This window comes from Lissotriton helveticus, chromosome 2_1 (assembly GCF_964261635.1).
Source record: "Lissotriton helveticus chromosome 2_1, aLisHel1.1, whole genome shotgun sequence".
Taxonomy (NCBI): Eukaryota; Metazoa; Chordata; class Amphibia; order Caudata; family Salamandridae; genus Lissotriton; species Lissotriton helveticus.
The window spans coordinates 670,294,696-670,314,159 of record NC_136059.1 but is presented as its reverse complement, the minus strand read 5'-3'; the positions used below and the strand labels follow the sequence as shown (position 1 = coordinate 670,314,159).

At 44.6% G+C, this 19,464-nt stretch overlaps 1 protein-coding gene across 1 annotated transcript in view; it reads right to left on the bottom strand.

Annotated features, from left to right (window-relative positions):
- ADGRV1 (adhesion G protein-coupled receptor V1) overlaps positions 1 to 19,464 on the bottom strand; it is a 2,034,994-nt gene that overhangs the window by 77,627 nt on the left and 1,937,903 nt on the right. Inside the window, exon 88 of the mRNA XM_078677778.1 lies at positions 10,224 to 10,415. Coding sequence (XP_078533904.1) covers positions 10,224 to 10,415 — 192 coding nt within the window. The remainder of the gene's footprint in view (positions 1 to 10,223; positions 10,416 to 19,464) is intronic.

The window sequence follows — 19,464 nt, the reverse complement described above, 5'->3', positions numbered from 1 at the left end:
GCAGGAGCAGGCAATGGCCAGGAACATGGGGGGCTAGAAATGACAACACATGGACTAAGGGAGATACAAGTAAAAATGCACTAAACAGGCGCAATAGGCCAATTACAGTGTAGACACAAGCACTGGGGGAAATACCAGAAAAACAGTAAATGAGCACAATGGGCCAATTTCAATGGAGGGCTAATTTACAGAGAAGCACAGTAACTGGGAGAAAAAGAAGAAACAAGCATTGAAAATGCAATAGGTCTCGCAATAGAAGAGTTTAACATTTTCCGTTTTGCAAATGGATGAGTGGCGTTGCATGGATGAGTGGCGTTGCGTGGGCGAGTGGCGTTGCGTGGGCGAGTGGCGTTGCGTGGGCGAGTGGCGTTGCGTGGGCGAGTGGCGTTGCGTGGGCGAGTGGCGTTGCGTGGGCGAGTGGCGTTGCGTGGGCGAGTGGCGTTGCGTGGGCGAGTAAATGAAGGGAAGCGAAAGAGAGAGAGAGAGTTAAGGGAGGGAGAGAGAGAGAGAGAGAAAGAGAGAGAAGGGAGAGAGAGAGAGTTATGGGAGGGAGAGAGAGAGAGAGTTATGGGAGGGAGAGAGAGAGAGAGAGAGAGTTATGGGAGGGAGAGAGAGAGAGAAAGAAAGAGAAGGGGGAGAGAGAGAGAGAGAAAGAGAGAGAAGGGAGAGAGAGAGAGAGAGAGAGAGAGAGTTATGGGAGAGAGAGAGAGAGAGAGTTATGGGAGGGAGAGAGAGAGAGAGAACAAGTGATACCAAAAAAAGTAAGCCATGCACGAGTGATTAACGAATGCTGATATTTTTAAGCCCACAGCAAATGTTACTTTGCCCAGTGGGAGAATATAAAAAATTGTTTGTAAAAAATTGACAGAGTGCGCAAACCACAGAGTTAATGGCCAATAAAAATAAATCCAAGAGCGACCATGTGAGTTTTAGTCAAAGGAGACGCTGAAGAGCCCCCGCTGCCTTGGTTTAAAACAAGCATTGAGAGCCTGGTGGGTGTTATTTATTATATTGCACACATTCTAAACGTAGTGTCCACAAGAGGTCTCGGATTCGACTCTCGAGTAAACCGATGCACGGTGAAGCAAAGTCATTTGACAACGATCACACATTTTGTCAAGCTGGGAACCTACGATGATTTGAGTGCAGTTTTCTTGATTAAATGTTGTTTTGTTGAGTCACTGGATAAATGTTGAGTCGGACACGCTGAAGAGCCCCCGCTGCCTTGGTTTAAAACAAGCATTGAGAGCCTGGTGGGGGGGGGGGGGAGGGGGAGCCAGCGAGTGGGAGGGAAGGAGCATATGGGGATGGGGTGTGAGACGGTGGTCGTCCGGGGAGGAGGGGAGGAAGGGCTGGTGGCGCCAAGCAGAAAGCGGGAGAGTGTCAGCGTCTCAGCAGCAGCTGGCCTGCAGAAGTTACAGGGACTGCTCATGCAGTACACGGAAGCGGCCCAAAGTAACAAAGTAATGTTTTTTAAACATTAACTTGACCCCACCTGCAATGACATTTCCTGTGTGAAGTCGACTCATTCCAAAGGTGATTCAATTCATATTGAGTAGTTAAGCTATGTTCATCTGGAAGCAGTTTTAAAAGGCCCTCTTCACTTCCCAAGTAAGAAAATGTCTAATGCACATGAAACGAGCGCACTTTCCCCACTACGAGAGCATGAAGCACGTGTGTTGAAGGGCACCTGTTAAGGCCAACGTGTTCAGGCTGACAAGGCACTCCCCACTCATCTTCCCAGTAACATTAGCTTCTCTTTACAGGAAAGTCAAAGCACAGCCGTGACATTTACCAAGAATACACACAACACTTACAAGTTTTAGACATCAAAAATCAATTACGATACAGCATGCTACAAAAGCTTTTTAAAGTTTTAACTTTTAAAAGGAAGCAATCTTTATTGTGAAAGTGAACTATGAAATTCTGTATACCTTTGTGAGCTGGGCCAGGGATATGGACGAAGAGGAGTCATTGATGTGTTTACAAAAAAACATTAAACAAACATTTTCAAGTTTCACAAAGTAAAGCATTGAAAAAATTGTCACCTGCTCCGAAATAAAATACAATTAAAAACGGGAGGGTTTTCTTCTGAAGAATGTCCTCGAGGAAAGAACAGATTTGTTAAGTGGAGATTTTCATGAAATGTAATCAGATAGACTTTAAGGTGGTTCCCAATGTCCTTCATGCTTGCAGGAGGGATACGAAAACAAAATTAGCTACACCAGATCAGCTCATATGAAAAATGATGGCAACAAAAACACAAAAAGACAAATGCGCTTGCAGCTGTATTTGAAGAATGGGCAGTACTTAAGAGATTGACATACAGTGTTGAATTCCTACTGCAAGTGGATGCGTGAAAAGTGCAAAACGAATAAGATCGAGAACAAGCTGCGAACAAAGCATCCGAAAGCAGCCTAAAGGGGAGAAAGGAGGGGTGAGTGTAAGCCGAGGTCACACGGCGGGCAGGGGAGGGGGCGGAGCGGGGAGAGCGAGAGCGGCATGTGGGTGTGAAGAAGCCGGGCCAAAAAATCAATTACGATACAGCATGCTACAAAAGCTTTTTAAAGTTTTAACTTTTAAAAGGAAGCAATCTTTATTGTGAAAGTGAACTATGAAATTCTGTATACCTTTGTGAGCTGGGCCAGGGATATGGACGAAGAGGAGTCATTGATGTGTTTACAAAAAAACATTAAACAAACATTTTCAAGTTTCACAAAGTAAAGCATTGAAAAAATTGTCACCTGCTCCGAAATAAAATACAATTAAAAACGGGAGGGTTTTCTTCTGAAGAATGTCCTCGAGGAAAGAACAGATTTGTTAAGTGGAGATTTTCATGAAATGTAATCAGATAGACTTTAAGGTGGTTCCCAATGTCCTTCATGCTTGCAGGAGGGATACGAAAAAAATAATTAGCTACACCAGATCAGCTCATATGAAAAATGATGGCAACAAAAACACAAAAAGACAAATGCGCTTGCAGCTGTATTTGAAGAATGGGCAGTACTTAAGAGATTGACATACAGTGTTGAATTCCTACTGCAAGTGGATGCGTGAAAAGTGCAAAACGAATAAGATCGAGAACAAGCTGCGAACAAAGCATCCGAAAGCAGCCTAAAGGGGAGAAAGGAGGGGTGAGTGTAAGCCGAGGTCACACGGCGGGCAGGGGAGGGGGCGGAGCGGGGAGAGCGAGAGCGGCATGTGGGTGTGAAGAAGCCGGGCCTTTGAAGTGAAGCTAAGCTTCACTTCAAAGGTGTCGGAGGAATGCGGGCGGCTGTGCACGCGCTTTTAAGCTCAATGCACATGCGCATTGAGCTTAAAAGTCACGGGCACTGCAAGGAATCGCCACGATTCCTTGCTTGTTAGTTAAAGCGTGGTTAGGCCGCAATAGGCTCGCAAGCTCGATGCGCATGCGCATCGACAGGCGAGACCTAAAAATAAACAAGCGGAATGGGCCAAATACCAGTATGTAAAGAGTACCTAGCGGTCAGTGGGAATGTAAGACCGAAACTGCGACCTCGAGGGCTGTGCACAGGGCAGCAGTCATGAGGAGCTGGGCAGTGGCAGCAGGGGAGCGGCGCAAAGACGAGGAGGTCCAAGAGGAATAGATCTGCTTCCAAAGACCACCCTTCATATAAAGTATCTGGAATATTCTTTGGAGCATTTGGTATTCCATTGTGTTCAAACATATATTTCTCTAAGAAGGAAATATCAACTTCAAAATATCTTCAAAAATCTATTTTCATTCTTTTCCTGTCAGTTGATTTTACATTGTCCTTTTATGCACAAATGAAAATATTTGCTGTTCAGAGGTCAAACATCAAGGAAATTCAGTCTTTTGCAGAGAAATACAGAACCCATTCTTAGTGAATTATTATTTGCATAGAAAAACGCAATTTTGAACACATTTGAAGCCTGGCTTTGACAGATCAGTGCACGGAAAGTCATATGAACTCTTCCAACTGCTTTCATATAGATATGAAGTAGTTAGTTCTTATTGTCCTTGTGCTACTTTTTGAAACTTCCCCAGAGCAGAGCTCCTATTTTTTGCACCAATTGAAAATAGAAAAAATGTCTTACGAAACACACGTTTGACATTTGAGTGGGTCTGTCCCCTTTTTACAAATCTATGGACTGCCTTGCTTTTCAATCATAGTATGTGCTTTTGCTCACTACAAACTATCATGCAAATGGAGCGAGTGAGAGAGAGAGTGAGAGAGAGAGTGAGAGAGAGAGAGAGAGAGAGTGTGTCCCTGTCCCTGTCCCAAATAAAGGGCTTATAGCAGTATCGAAGTTACATTTCTAGACAGCCGTAGATATATTATAAAACATACCTCTCCTGTGAGTTTCTTTGGGTTAAAAGCTGCACACACGAACTATTTAAACTTTCATCATGCATGGCATTCTTTCCCAGCATAGGTCTTACTCTCCATCCTTCCAGGATGCCTTGGTGTGCCTGTCTACACCCGCCTAAAGATGTTCTGTTCCTAGAGGAACAGAGCAGACTAAACCGGCAGAATAATGCTGAGCACTGACCCGGTCACAGCAGCACCTAGCCTAAATAATCTTTAAATTGTGCTTTGTGCTACAGAGTCAATGTACCCAAGCTGTAACCCAGGAAACAAAGATTCGGTTAATGATACATTGAATAAAGGCCTGGCACAAGTATGATCTGTCCATGTTGTACCTACTCCAGGTACCATAAAATACCCCCTCCCCATGGTCTTCTTCAAGATATTTTTGCTCTAGGGTCACATTGACTTTGGCTTTTGCGGTCCTATAAATCAATAAAAAATGTTAAGTGGTGTTCTCATCTCCTGCCCTCCCTCCAAGTTCTAACTTCTTTTGTTTGCAATGTAACTTTCTCTTGCTTATCAAGATGGCAGATGCGTGACACTGTTTACTGCCTGCAGCACGAGACGCTTTTCGCTTTCTGTTACAAAAATCCATTTCTGTCTCTCTGCGTCGTGGATTATACGTGACAGCACAATGTTCAATGCATAGTGCTCCTATCTCTGCCAGAACAACCTTTCTAATACAGGTAGATGAACCCCCCACATGGGCCAGTCACTGTAGCAGTTTACTAGACTGTGGTATCAAAAAAATATTATCAACCAATGCATAGCAAGTTTACTGGAGGTTTCCAGGAACACCCCCGTCGAGTCACGTGTCAGAGGTTAGGTGGTCAGTGAATATGCAACATTCATCCCTCTATCCTTGAATGGCCAATGAGGCTTGTTCTACTAAACTTATAGCTGGAGGGTTTGTCTTCAGCTGTACCCCCACTAAAATATATTTTGTCTATACATTTTCTGTGGAATAGTGGCAGCTGCTGTGATCGGTTTTTGAAGGTGGGTAGATAAGACAACCACCTCCACAACCCCTATACCTGGGAACAGATTTTAGTTATCACAATTAAATAGAACATTATGAGTGGTATAGACTTTAGATATATTCAGTTACGCTCCTTGGCAGGCGAGGAAAGCACTTTAAAGAATGCTGAGGCACATTCCTCTGAACCACCTATCTTGCATGTTCTGAATTTTAACACTGCACAATAGATTAGTTAGAGGAGTTTGTTGATCACTGTGAATGGGCCTGAAAGTAAAATCGTGCTTTGCTTTTGTCCAGAGGAAAGCCTGCCGGATATTGTGGGTCAAAGTACCGGTCCAGGTCTCCTGCCTGCTGTTTCACAGAGGTGTGAAGTGCTGGAAAAGGCGTTGCTGTGCTGCTGAGAGAGATGACTTGCCCTGAGACGAAGATCTCTGTCATCCTGGATTCAACAGGATGTTATCGGCCCATGTTAAATCTCGCTAGCTTTTCTTACATTATGTGGTGTAAACATAAAGACAGCTGGGACGAATTCTATCCAGGCCTATTAAAAGGAGAGAAGACAGAAGATAAGACAGAAAAATACTTTCCTTGTCTGTTAAAGGATATACAAGGAGAGGTGTTCTGGCCTCTATCTTCCTGGAAAAATTTGACACCATAACTGCTGAAGGTAGTCTAATGATTAGAATAGAGGGACAGCAACACCTCTAGTCTGCTGCGACTTGCCTCAGGCAAAGAAGCTACTTCTGCGCCTAGAATTTACTGGCACCTAAACGGGCTCTGAACATGGAAAGTTCTATATGGGAAGAGTTTGTTTTGCCAGTCTATATGGAGGACTAGAAGAACGTTGGAAGCATTGCTCTAGGTTGTTGTTGACTCCAGTGAGGATGGGGGTAAGTTGTCTGGGTTTGTAACAGCCATGCCCAAAGAAGTGTGTGAAATAAATGAACAGTACTCCTATTACCTCTGTCTCATGTCCACGGGTTCTTTTCACCACCAGCAGGCACACCTTTCTATTTGCAGACGTTCATCAGAGGCTCCTAAGGACAAGTATCAAGAAAAGAGACACTTTTTCCTGATAGAAGTACTATCCTTTATCGGTTGGAGATAATACATGTCTGCAAAATTCACCTCGTACATTCAGAATTGTATGTTTACTGAATAGTAGAGTGTTTGATGCATCTCTTTGTCCGCACCCACTGAACCCGTAAAATCGCCAAGAAGCTCACAAAATAAATGTTGCAAGAACGGAAGCTGGCATTGCATCCCGTATCCTTGCATCAGTTTTGGTAGTGAAAAGTTACTTTCTCACAGCTAGTTTCCCACTTTGTCTTAGCATGGTTCAGCAAGAGTTCATCCTTTATCTGACATTGATGCCTCCTTTACCGGAGTCTACTGTCTGTCCCGTCAGTTGGACAGATTTTCCCTCCACACACACTACAACTCAGAAGACAAAATCAGTGACTGACCGAAACCTCAAATTCAATATGATTGCACGAGCTAATGTTGTCTCTTTGTCTATCACGCTAAAATCCCACAAAATTACTTTGTCATTTATTCATGTTTTTTCACCTTTTCGATTGCATTTTATTAAATACCGTAACACATTTTCTTAATGTTTATGCCATTTCGCTATTGTTCGCATTTCATTTTTTATGCATCTTGGTATGGTCCTTTGCATGATGTATGCATTTGATTGTATCATTGCTTGGCTGTGCTGCTATGCCGTTTTCCACATTCATATTTCTCTGGAGGATTGCCTTACTACTCATGCCAAGCTACAATGTTGAGCTAAAGCTGGTTTCCCTTTGTAGGTGCCTATGCTTAGTCAGTCTTGGAGCTCAGCTGCCATTTACATCAGACAGTGACCTCTATGACCCATAAACTTAGAAGGGCTCTCTTTGCAAATTTAGGGGCGTATTATCAAGTACCGGTGTTAAAATTATCGCCGTTTTATAGGCAGGAAACTGCCGATAAAACGGCGATAATGGGCTTAACGGCGATAATGGGCTTGATAATACGCCCTTGTTAATTCCCATAGAAGCCCATGTTCTGGTGTTAACTTGGGCTTCTATGGGAATTAACAAGGGCGTAATATCAAGCCCATTATCGCCGTTTTATCGGCAGTTTCCTGCCGATAAAACGGCGATAATTTTAACACTGGGCCTTGATAATATGCCCCTAATTTTCTGCAGAAGATGCCCTCTTGTATTTGCCTATTCTTTCTTCTTTCTGTTAATATTTATTAGGCTCAAATTGTGAACCCATCAGTACAGCTTTACTCACTACTTCCGTGCTTCATTACGACACATGCGAAGAAAGCACAATCCATTCCGGTCTTCTCAGCAGGATCCTCGCACGAGAAGCTTGTTGAACATTGTGGCCGGAAGGAACCTTTGACACAGAGATAGTGTTATGAAATGGCGACAATGATGCTGCAGTACTCACCCACACTCTCTGCCAACCGAGAACGGACATCACAGTGCAGGGCAGTAATACATACTGCCTTCTAACCGAATAATGTGCTCACTACAAAATTACATGAAAAAGACAGCAGTAGTAGAGAATTACCATGAAGAAAATATGGAAGCCCCCAAATCTGAACATACAAGTGCACCCTCTCTCTAAGTTGCACCCAAACTTCGTTCAGCCCCATCTGCCCACAACTTTCACCCTTGAAATTAGAGACAACTCTGTAATTATATCCATGGAGTAGAAATGTCAACACATGGCTTGCTCATATCCATGGATTACCAGGGGTTAACATGTCATTGCACATTTCAGAGGCAGAATCCTAAAAGACTACATCAAGAATGGACTGTGGTTTCACCTAAGAACGAGAGTGGCTGACGTGAACTGACTCGACACCAAGAGGAACATGGCTCTCTGTATGCTTTTCCTAACAAGGAGAAACACAACAGTCTCCTGCTCTCGTAATACCCTCAAGCAAGGCAAGTTTAGGAAGACTGAAGCCCGCACGCGGCAGCCACTGGGATCCATCAAAATAACATTTGTGCACATGTTAACATTTTAAGTTAGGTCCGCTGGTACAATTAAGTAACTTCAACGCAACATCTAAATGGAAGAAAAATGCTACCACCGCCAAAAAATGGGGACTGGGTCAAAAACCTGAAATGATGACAAGTGGAACTAGATTATGTATTTTCAATGAGGAGAAAGAGTATTGAGGCATCCACCACCACTCCCCCCCACCCCCACCCCTATTCCCCACTTAATAGTAAACCTCAATTAGTTTGTGAGTAGAAGTTTCCGGTACATATGCTGAAACTCGAACGAATTTTTTTGTATTCTGTAGATAAATGGTCTTCAAACAGTGGGGCGCTCCCTCATGGGTGGAGGTGGTGGCATGGAAACTGCAAATATTTTTGTAAACTGACTGTGAACAGAACAAGAACAACACATACAGTAAAGTTCAGGTGATGGCACTGATTGGTCGACATACAAAGTTGTATTGGTTATGGCACTGGGTAAGCAATGCGTTTGCTCTTGACTTTCACAGGACGATAGAATTCGGGAAGAAGTAGCCAAAGTGTATGCTGATTCTGTCTCGCCACTATTAACCATTCACCAGAACCAGATTGTGGGTTGTAGTGCTAGAGGGGTCTGTGACAGGGAGGAGACAGCGACAGGGGTAATACGAGAGGTGCACTGACAGGACAGTGGGCAGTGATGATGAGCGGGTCAGCAATAGACTAGAAAACTATAAGGTTTATGTGCAGATGCTGATAGGGGATGAGAAGTGAAACAATAGGGTGAAGGGGCGAGAATAAATAAAGGAAGTGACAGGAAACATGAATATTAAATAGAGAAAGGAGCACTGAAAAGTGTGGGATAATGATCAGAGTAGTAGGACGTGATGAGCGTGCAAGACCGGGACTGAAAACGTGGACAAGGACTTGAGGAGTGGCCAATGACTTGAGGTGTAGACGGATGCCCGTGACAGCAGAATGGATAGATTTACAGGGAAAGGGAGAGACTTACCGGGGAAGTGGACACCTCCAGGAGAGAGCTGTTGTGAACAGTTAAGGGAGGAGGTGGACAGTGAGAGGTGAGCAGCAGCTGGAGACGAGCCATTGACATTAGAGGTAGGTACGGATGGGAGTTGGGCGGTGACAGCAGTGGTGGATATTGATTGGAGGGCTAGACACTGGCAGAGGAAAGGGACAGCGACAAGAAATATGGGACTTGATGTAGGCAGATGTGGGTGCAGTGTACATCAAGCTAAAGGAGGTCACGAGGGCAGCTGAAAGGCGGGGCTTGGCTTTGGCACTGTAAGAAATGAAGACCTCCAGCCCTAGATTTTGCATCATATCATTTCAGAATCTGGTAACAGTATACTGATGTTGCACACAAGAACTATTCACGCAGAACATAAAAGGTGGGTATACAGTACAAGGAGACAGATAATGTGTTTCAAACATTTCATCGCTTTAAATTCCATTAAATTTATAAATAAATACATAGTATGATTGTTTGTGTGTGCTTTAGGAAATCAAACAACCTTATAGTAGTGCTTAAGTGGGAAAGTAAGATACTGGAAAGCCAACACAGCAGCGTTTACCTCCCTGGGCAAACGCATTGCTATTATGATACATCTAGACATGTTTGACCAAATATGAAAACTATTACAAGACATTGTTTTCTAGAGTAAACTAAATGTGCTCCTATATTTTTAGGTCATTGGTCCCGATTCACAGTGAATACCGAAATCAGTAAGTGCCTTCTGTGAATACCAAAATGGAAGTAAGTTTAGGATGTTGTCGTAAGTTAGTTCTGTGAATCGGGCCCTATGTCTTTATGAACAGGAAGACAGCAATGCCGGGGGTCCATGCAGTGGATGCAGGGTGGAAAGGGGGAATTGAATGTCCTACCTCCTCCATTGCACTGATGAGGTTCTGAGTGGATTTGCTGATCTCCGCACCTGCTGGAGGCATTCCGCTGCCTTGGGTGAAAAAGGCAGATCCCGGGCTGGAGTGTCCATTCATTTCTATGCTGTAACTGGCTTTTGTAGGGCAGCAGAGCTGGTTGTGTAGAATAAAATACACCACAAACACATACAGCCCCTAAAAGGAAACATTGTAAAGGTGACGTCAATGGACAGGAATACCTACAGTAAACTACATGCAGCACTTCATCGTTTTTGTTTCTGTTGGGCCTACAATCCAGCAAAACCTAAGAAAATTACACAACTCACCTGGTTGGTTTCTGGTCCATAGATCTAACTGTCAACATTTATTACAAATTCACCATCATGTTACTTTCGTAATGTTAAGAAATCAGTTTCCACTTGGAAAATAACATAGTGACGTTTACACAGAACACACAGGTGTAGTCTGACACAAAGAGGATTCCATAAAAAGAAAACAGTAAGTAAGATGGACATTCACAAGGAAAGGGTGATGCCAGTGGCATCGATACCACTTTCAAGTAAGCAGTAACCCATTCTGCTTGAAAACTAAAATGAACTTCTACGACAGATGCACCACAGGGAACAGGTAGAATAGGACAAAACGTGAACGTGGAAGCTCATGCCGTTTTTATGTGCGCACATGGCTGTTTTGGGCACAAGGTTTTCTTTGCAATAAGTGACAAAGTATTTTCTCTTGAAATGTTGGGAATTTGACGAAGACACACTGAACTAATATAGTCTACTAAATGGCATTACTTCTGCTGTTGTATCTTTGATTTTATTTTGGGCGTAATGCTCTGTTTGAACTGGAGCAGCTTGCTTTTCTTAACACAAACAAACACTCTTTTTTTTCTTTTTTATTACTTCTCTTCCAAATTCACATTATATTTTGACAAAGGAGTTGCCAGGTTCAAAATATCATATCAGCGCCATCTGAGCTTTATAAGATGTAGTCAATTGGCCTATAATGTTTCCTCAATATATATTACAAAATATCATTCCTCAAACAGGGTGGTGTTTACCCCTGACATGAAGACCCTCATTACAAGTGGTCCAGGGAGTTGGACGGTATTATCCCATCCATAGCCCATTATGGGTTGGACCCTGAGAGTCCACATAGAAAAATAGAAATTACAGGGGGGATTGGTAATTCAGGGTCCATCTCTGGTAGTAGTTTCTCATTTTTACTTGGACCTTCATGCAAAGATGTTGGCTACTTCCAGCAGCCAAATCTATGAATGAGATAAAGAGATTTGCGGTGAGCCCACATATCTCATAAGTTTGATGGGGCAGGTGTAACTGCTTCTACTGACCCCATTAGAAATAAGTGGCCATTCGTAATGAGGGCTGTTAGAACTGGGGGTCTCTAGTTGGCTGAGGTAGATACCTTAGTCCAAATAGGGACCCTTGCTTCTAATCAAGTCCTTAGATAACCCCTGCTCACCCCCTGGTAGCTTGGCAAGAGCTGGCAGGCTTATCTCCAAGGCAATGTGTAACGTATTTACAACCACACTCCCAGTAACACAGTGATAACACCACACATAGACACCACACTGGTTTCATAAAAATAGTGGTATCTTTATAAAAGGGAATACGATGAGACCAAACGATAGATATCCAACCTATGCATATTCGTAATATTTCACTTGGTCAGTTATTAGGCCAGCAATCACTTGTAGGTTCATGCGGTATTAATGAGCAATTCACGATCTCTAATGCAGTCCTAATGCAATGCTATGCAGTTCGTAATGTAGTAATAAGGCAGTCCTTAATGCAAGAATCAGGCAGTTCGTAATACAAGAATAATGCGGTTCGTAATGCAAGATTAGGCAGTTCGTAATGCAAGAATAATGCAATTGGTGATGCAAGAATCAGGCAGTCTGTAATGCAATAATAATGCGGTTGGCCAATCTGCGCGGTCAACTCGGGCACCACTAGGCCCCAACAGCAGAGACAAGGGTCGTAAGCTTACTGGGGCGGCCCCGGTACTGCTGGGCAGGTACGGGCCGCTCGGGGACTCAGCGTGTCTAACGCGGTGCAGCGGGAGAGAGATTGGAGCACTCCTGCACTCCTCCTGCATGCCTCCCCAGGCCGCACCCGCTTGTGGCTCCCGACCGGAGTGCAAGTCTTACCTGGGGGGGGGGAGGTCCGCTGCCTCGCTATCGCTCCCAGATCATCGGACGTCCTCTGGGCGATTCAGATCACGTTGCAGCTCTAGTGCTAGGCGACGCTGGAGCCGGACGGGTTACTGTGCTTCCTTCTACTTTGTTGGCGATCTTGGGCAGATTCCTTTCGACGAACAACGATCATGATCCCTTTCACCTTGTAGCTTCCTTAGCTTCAAAAAATCCTGTAGCACGTTGCGGCTCGGGCCGGTGGCGGTGATCTTTACTCACAGCCTCAGTTACGATGACGGCTAGAGCCACAAAACAGCAATAAAGCAGCGTGGATGATGTTTCACGCTGCGGGGGCAATACGGTCACGGGGCACCTCATGAACAGCACCACGGACCACACGGCAGTCTCAGGTGTGCAAAAAGCACATGCACACAGCGTCGCTGAGACACACTTGGAAACGTTCATGTTCCTGAGTTATCACAACAGGGGACCAGCTCTCCTCGGGCCCTTGGAGACAAGTTACTTCAGGACACAGCACACAGCAAAGTCCTCCCAAGCAGGGGGACACAGCACACAGCAAAGTCCCTTGTCCTCTCCTTAGTCAAATCAGTAAACTGCGGGCCAGCCCCAGAACACACAGCTGTTCTTCTTTGGCAGAGGTTCCTCTTGAACACAAAGAAGTTTCAATCCTTTTTCGGTATGGATTTCAGTCTTGAGTTCAAGGGATTCAGCTCTTACATTTATACCCCTAAATGCCTTTGAAGTCTTTGTGTTCAGGGGGCTCAGACCTCAGTCCAAACCAGACCTGGGTGTCTTTCTGCCAGTGCACACCCTACTCCTTTGATAGTCAGCAATGGCAAAGTGCCCAAAGCATCTAAGTCTGCACCATAATGTCAGAAAAAGGTCTAGGAAGAAGGCAAAAAGTTTAAGGAACTTTAGCCAAAAAGGGCCAAGTCCAACAAGGGCCCACATCATCAACATGGCTTTCAACTAAATTAAATTCCAAAATGTGGGGATTTGTAGCACCCTTTAGGACCCCCAGAAGCACGAATGTCCCCCTGTAATTTGGCCATTCGTACTTCGTGGGACAATTTAGTATTCCCTACTTGGTGGCTCCAAAAGGCTGGTGCCTAGAATCGCTTGGACCTGCCTGTTCAAGAGGTGAAGAAGACAACTTTTCATTTTCTCTATATGTATTATGTCACAACATGTGTAAGGTCATTTGCAAATACCTGTTTCTGAGTAATGCAATACGTCAGTCAGAAATTCCTTTTTTGAGAAAAGATATGACCCCTGAATTTCAGTCACCCAACAGCAAATATGATCTCCATGTAAAAGTAGCATGTGCAACCAGAATCATGATTCTTTCTAATTCTTGTGTCTCTAGCTTTGATATCCATATTATGGTGCCCCTGGGCTTCCATAGCACCATGGAGTTGTTCCTAACTCGTGAGTGACATTAGTTGAACATATGCAGAGGAAAGGCCTAAAAGTCACTTAAATGCCGAATCAAGTGTCTCACATGGAAAAGAGAGTTGTTAGGCCGTCCAATGTGTGTTCAGCTCTGAGTTTAGTCCCTTTATAGAACCGTAATACACTAAGTGAGCCAGAGTATGCAGACAGCAGAACATGATGGGAATGACCGAGTGTCCTGGTGAGGGGAAGATCTACATCTAGGGCCTGATTCAAGAGGGTAACTTACCTGTAGGAAAGATAACTTTGTGAATCAGGCCCCTAATGTATCCAAGGAAAAGCATATATACGAAATATCACATGGGGTGCAGTGATAGAGAAAATACCGGCTCTGTCAGTTAACCAAAAGGGAGGGTAACAGAGAACATGCTCATTAGTGGGTGTGGGGAAAGAGACAATTACATCAAGAAAGGGAAACCTTGAGGCCTCGTTCTGCATTCATACCAGCAAATGCTGAAAAAAACACAGGGAAACAGATTCTGCAGCCATTTTAAAAGCAGAGAGACCATGCTACCCTTCATGGGTACAAGGAGGCACCAAAATATGACCACCACTAACTTGGTCTAGTAAGCACATTCTGCTACATGTTTCAGCAAAGAACAGCCTATTGAGTCTACAACATTTGTTTCCCCCTGCTCCTTATATCCCTCTACTTCAACTGCGTTTCAGAATTTAAGGTCTTGCAGCCCATCTTTTAAACATACAACAGATTTTCACATTTGAAAATTGCATTTCAACATCTCCTTACTGGTACATCCAATTGTTCTAAAAGTATAACTAAAAGTATAACTAGTTTCATACTGCACATGAAGCAGACTCCTGCAAAGGACATGAACAGGGAAGGGCAGGAGCCTTGGGAAGAAGACAACTTCAGGTAGACCCTGTCCAACCGTGTGCCCCTAACACAAACCCAGCCTTCCCTACAGTACTGTATTGTTAAAAAAATTAACTAATTACCTCCCACTTCCTTTTTTCTAAAACAAGAGTCCCAAAGGACCAAACCAGGGTATGGCCAAGACCTGGGATGGTGCATCCCAAGTAGGAGGGCTGCAACAGCTCAGCAGCTCTCCCTCCCCCACAGCTTCCGCTCCTTTGCCTTTGACGACCCCCAAAGCCCAAGAGGAGGAACAGAAATGGAGCCCATCAGATGCAGTAGCCCACCAACTGTCAGCCCGCTTCTCTTCCCCTTGCCCTTCTCGCGCCTCTCTGCTCACCTGTCGCTTTTACCCATATATTCCCCTTCCAACCCACACCCTTGTCTGTGCTCTTCCTACCCTTAGTCCTTCTCCGTCAACTTTTTCCCCAATTCCTTTTTCACCCCTTGTTTATAATATCTGTTTTCATCTTTCTGGGGCAATGCACAACATCTACCACTACAATAACCACAACTACTGCAGTAACCACCATGGACCACCATTGCCTCCGCTGGTGCAACACCAGATACCAGCCCAATATACTTTCCCATCATCTTGGTGAGAGCCAGGTGCATGGCTAATGTGATGGATGATTCTGTCTCTTTCCATGAAGTAGAATCTCTACCCTTGTCCAGGGAAACAGCAGTACCAGCACCTCATGGGGCGGGGGGACTCAGAAGAAATCCCATTAACGTTGCTCTTTGGTGAGCTCAACCTGCCAATGCTAGCACAAGCAACGTCAAACCATCCTTGCACGTGCAATGACAAAGCCATCAATTAAGTTGCCACTTGTCATTTTACTCAGCAGTAATAATGCATCATGCAAGGTATAGGAAGGGAAGGAGTACAAGCTGCCTTGAGAAACATAATAGAAGGAACTATAGCAATGGCAGTGGTATCTACAGTGACAGTGGCAGTAGGATCCCCAGTAGCACTACCATAGATGCATCAATACCACACTAGAGACACCAATATCAGTCACTGCACCACTAACTATACCATCAACATCATTGGTAGCAATCCTGAATGTGACAGCAGTGGGACCTGGAACTCATATGGGAAGATTTATCAAGACATGCGATGCTGCTGCTGCTGCAGTGATGTAAAGTCCTGATAAAGTATTCACTGTCCAGAGCAAATCTTTTTTTGTGCTTTGTATTGCTTTGCACTATTTTGCATAAAGGGGGCATTCCGTGGGAGGTACTTGGACACACCGACACCACCACCCGTGGTTTTTACGCAAAGCCAGATCTACAAATATTGTCTGTTCTTCCTTCCAGTACAAAACCTTTGCTAAACATCAGGCAGACTGTGTTGCAAACGTATGTGCATGGCGCTAGGCATCCTGTTTGCACATCAGTGCAGAAGAGCGCATCAGGAGGCCATTTTTAGACAATATGGCTCTGCACTGCTTTCCCCCCTTAGTGTGACACAGAAACTGTGGTTGCTAGTCGGCATGGCTCTATAATTTCGTAAATGTGCCCTTTAGCATCCACCTGAGGTGCCACCACAACTTCATTGAACCTGAAGAAGTAGCCAGCATCACCAGCACTTCAAACTGCACACAACTACTGATTCCACCAGCACCACCAGTGCCACCTCCACCAGCACCGCCAGTTCTGCGTCCATAGTGTTCAAGGACTAGATTCTGCCACAACTCCTATTGTCCGATTGTAGCCTTTTCTCGTTTTCAATTGTAACACAGGGGACATACTTTCTGTGGGCAGTCTTGATGTAGCTTAAACAATACTGTTCCAAGACTAAGGGGTATTTCCCGCCACTGGTTTTCTTCTGGCTGCCCTCTCCTGTGCAGTCTTGACTCCCAGTCATATGAGAATACATTATTATCATATAGGAGGGGGTTGCCATCTCAGATCACACACTAGCTAATGTAAAGTTCTGACTGCCATTTTGATTTCAGCCTTATAAAAAAGGAGACCCTGAATGCAAACAGTTAGTCAACAGTAGTTCAGTACAGCTTTAACTTTATGATGACTGACCTGCTACAAGTGCACAAAAGAGCTGCAGAATAAATGACAGGCTTTGGCATGCTCTGATGCTCGATTGAGTTGTACACAGGGCCGGACTAGGAACTCAAAGTAGCACTGGCAATTTTCCCAGCCCAGCCCCTGGGGAAGCACTGCCTGGCCACAGGAGGCTGGAAACACTTGCTTATTGCTTTTGTTGCTGAAGACTGATAAAGCAGCACTGCTGCAAAACCGGCCCCTAGGAACTAAACCTGCCTCTCCACCGCCACAAAACCGGCCCCCACCCTTCCAGCATCCAGGGGAAATGCCTGGTACCCACTACAGCCAGTCCAGTCCTTGTTGTTCGGCCGTCTATAGTCAAAGGTGTGTTCAGGTCTGAGTTTAGTCCCGTTATAGAACAGTAATGGTTGCAATATAATATATTCACAAGAATGACTTTGTTTTAGGAAAGAAGTTCTTGATTAAACAGAGGTCAAAGCAAAATTCCCCTCCACAGCTACTTCTCCATTTGGATGAAAGCTCTTTACCAGCCACTAAAGCCTGTTGAGAAGAGGGGAGGTAGGGTGCTTTATACTTGTTTTCAAATTAGTATTTTATCTTGCTCCTGTAGTCAAGACCAAAGAGTGTTTGGATCGTCCCCTCTTTCTCCCCAACTACCCCTAAGCAATTTCCTCTGTTATCTCTTGTGTTGCTCAACCATTTGAGCTTCGTACACAGCTGCTTCAACAATGGATGTGCAGCGAGTTGTTATTCTATCTTATGTCTCACACTCCCACTGCTTCCTGCTACAGCACCGCTGAGTAACCTCTTGGGTTGCAACTATTGATGGTGTTAGAGCGCAGATTTGCTCTTTCATTTGTAGGGATGCATCATAATCGTGGGTGGTTTGCACCCGCATATAATCCTTTTTTGTGTTAATCTTAGGTCATTAGAATGTGTATTTTAATAACATGAAGTGTGATGTGTTAGGGATAAATTCAAATGTGAATATGAAGAAATGAACATTGCAACTACATGCGGTTAGACAAAAACATTAACGTGCAAACTTCGTACATGTGGCTGACAAGTATTTGCGTATTTGATGTGCTTATGTAACATGTTCATTTAGATGTGCTCAGTAATAATGTTCATTTTGTACATGCAATTTCATGATGCTATGTGCCACTGTATTTTTTAACCCTGGGCGGAGTGTGCAGAGTGGCACTCTGCGAAGTTCCACGGAGTTTAAAAAAATCTCATTGGAACTCTGCTCTGCTCTGCCCCAGTCCCACCTACAATAAAAAAAAAGATAAAAACCCCACTTACCTGCTCTCTGGTGGTGTCTGCAGACCCCCTGAACCTCACCGTGGTGTCTTTCCCCCTTGCTGCCGCCACCCTCTTCATTGCCAGTCGCAACCCCTACGTTTTAAGTCTTGCTTGGACTGCGCATGCGCAGTCCACGCAAGACGTAAAATTATGTAAAATGTAGGGGTTTGCAGCGGCGGCAATGAGGAAGCGGTGGTGAGGAGGAGAGGTGCCACGGTGAGGTGGGGAACAGCCTGCAGACACCACCAGAGAGCAGGTAAGTGGGTTTTATTAATTTTTTGGGAGCAGGGACTGAGAAGCGTACTCAGCTCCGCCATGGAGTTGGAGTTTTACATCAACTTCGCGTTCCCAGTATAGTGCGGAGTTGGTAAAACTCCCGAAATGCCACTGGCGGAGCCGAGTACGCCACCCACCCTTAGTATTTTTCCCCTCAAAGCTCTCGCATTGGACTCGTTAGTGAATTTCATGTACATGTTGGATTTGTTCTTTCTCACGTTTCTGTTGCAGGTGGAGAATTCATCTTTGTTAGCTAGAATAATGTCTGTGTTTTAGGAGTTAGGCTTAGGGAGGAGAGGATACATTGAACGGCGATACTGATAATAAAGGGCTGTTGTACTTTCTCATCAGAGTGAGCCTGGGAATCAAGGTCATCTAGCCAAAGCCTGGGAGCATCGCTGCCACGTGGGAAGTTACCTACAAGGAGGTGGCTTGACTGGATGGTGTTATGTCTCAATGCATCTTTGGATACTACCTGCAAGCTCATGTATTGAAGTTAGGGACAGTGCCCAGGGAACTTCTGCTTCTGCCTTGAAAGAGAGAGCATCTTAGAGCGAGCTCTGTAGCTTTATGCTACTTGACCCATCTACACGTGAAGAGGCTTCTCAGGAAGACTTCATGCACTGACACTTTTATGGATCTTGCCCTGGGAAATGCTAAGTAGGGATGTCACATTAGTGGTAGTGTAGGGACAGACTAATGCGTTATACCTACAAACCTCCAATGAAGGGGAATCTCAACGTTGGTGCCATCATTTTCTATATCCTGATTCTGGAACTGGTTATTTTTTGCATGCTGCACCGTCTTCATTTCACCCGTAGGTTTGGCTTTGTATTAGTTCCAATGTACATCTAAACCATCGTCTTGGGGTGCCTGTATGTCCAACTGTTCTTGGCTTTGTAATAAACTAACTGAATCTATTTGGAAGTATGTGATTCCTCTGAGTCATAGTTATTGGAATGGTAATGATTGTTTGGCTAACGATTTTCCTCTGGCCTGGGGTTCCAGAGTAAATCTAGAATGTGGAACCCGGCTCCTTCAATGGCATGGCAGGCAGAATGTGCAGCCAGTCTGTCCATTTCTCAGCCCTGGCCAGTTAGGGTGCAGCCCTCTGGTAACAGCACCTATGC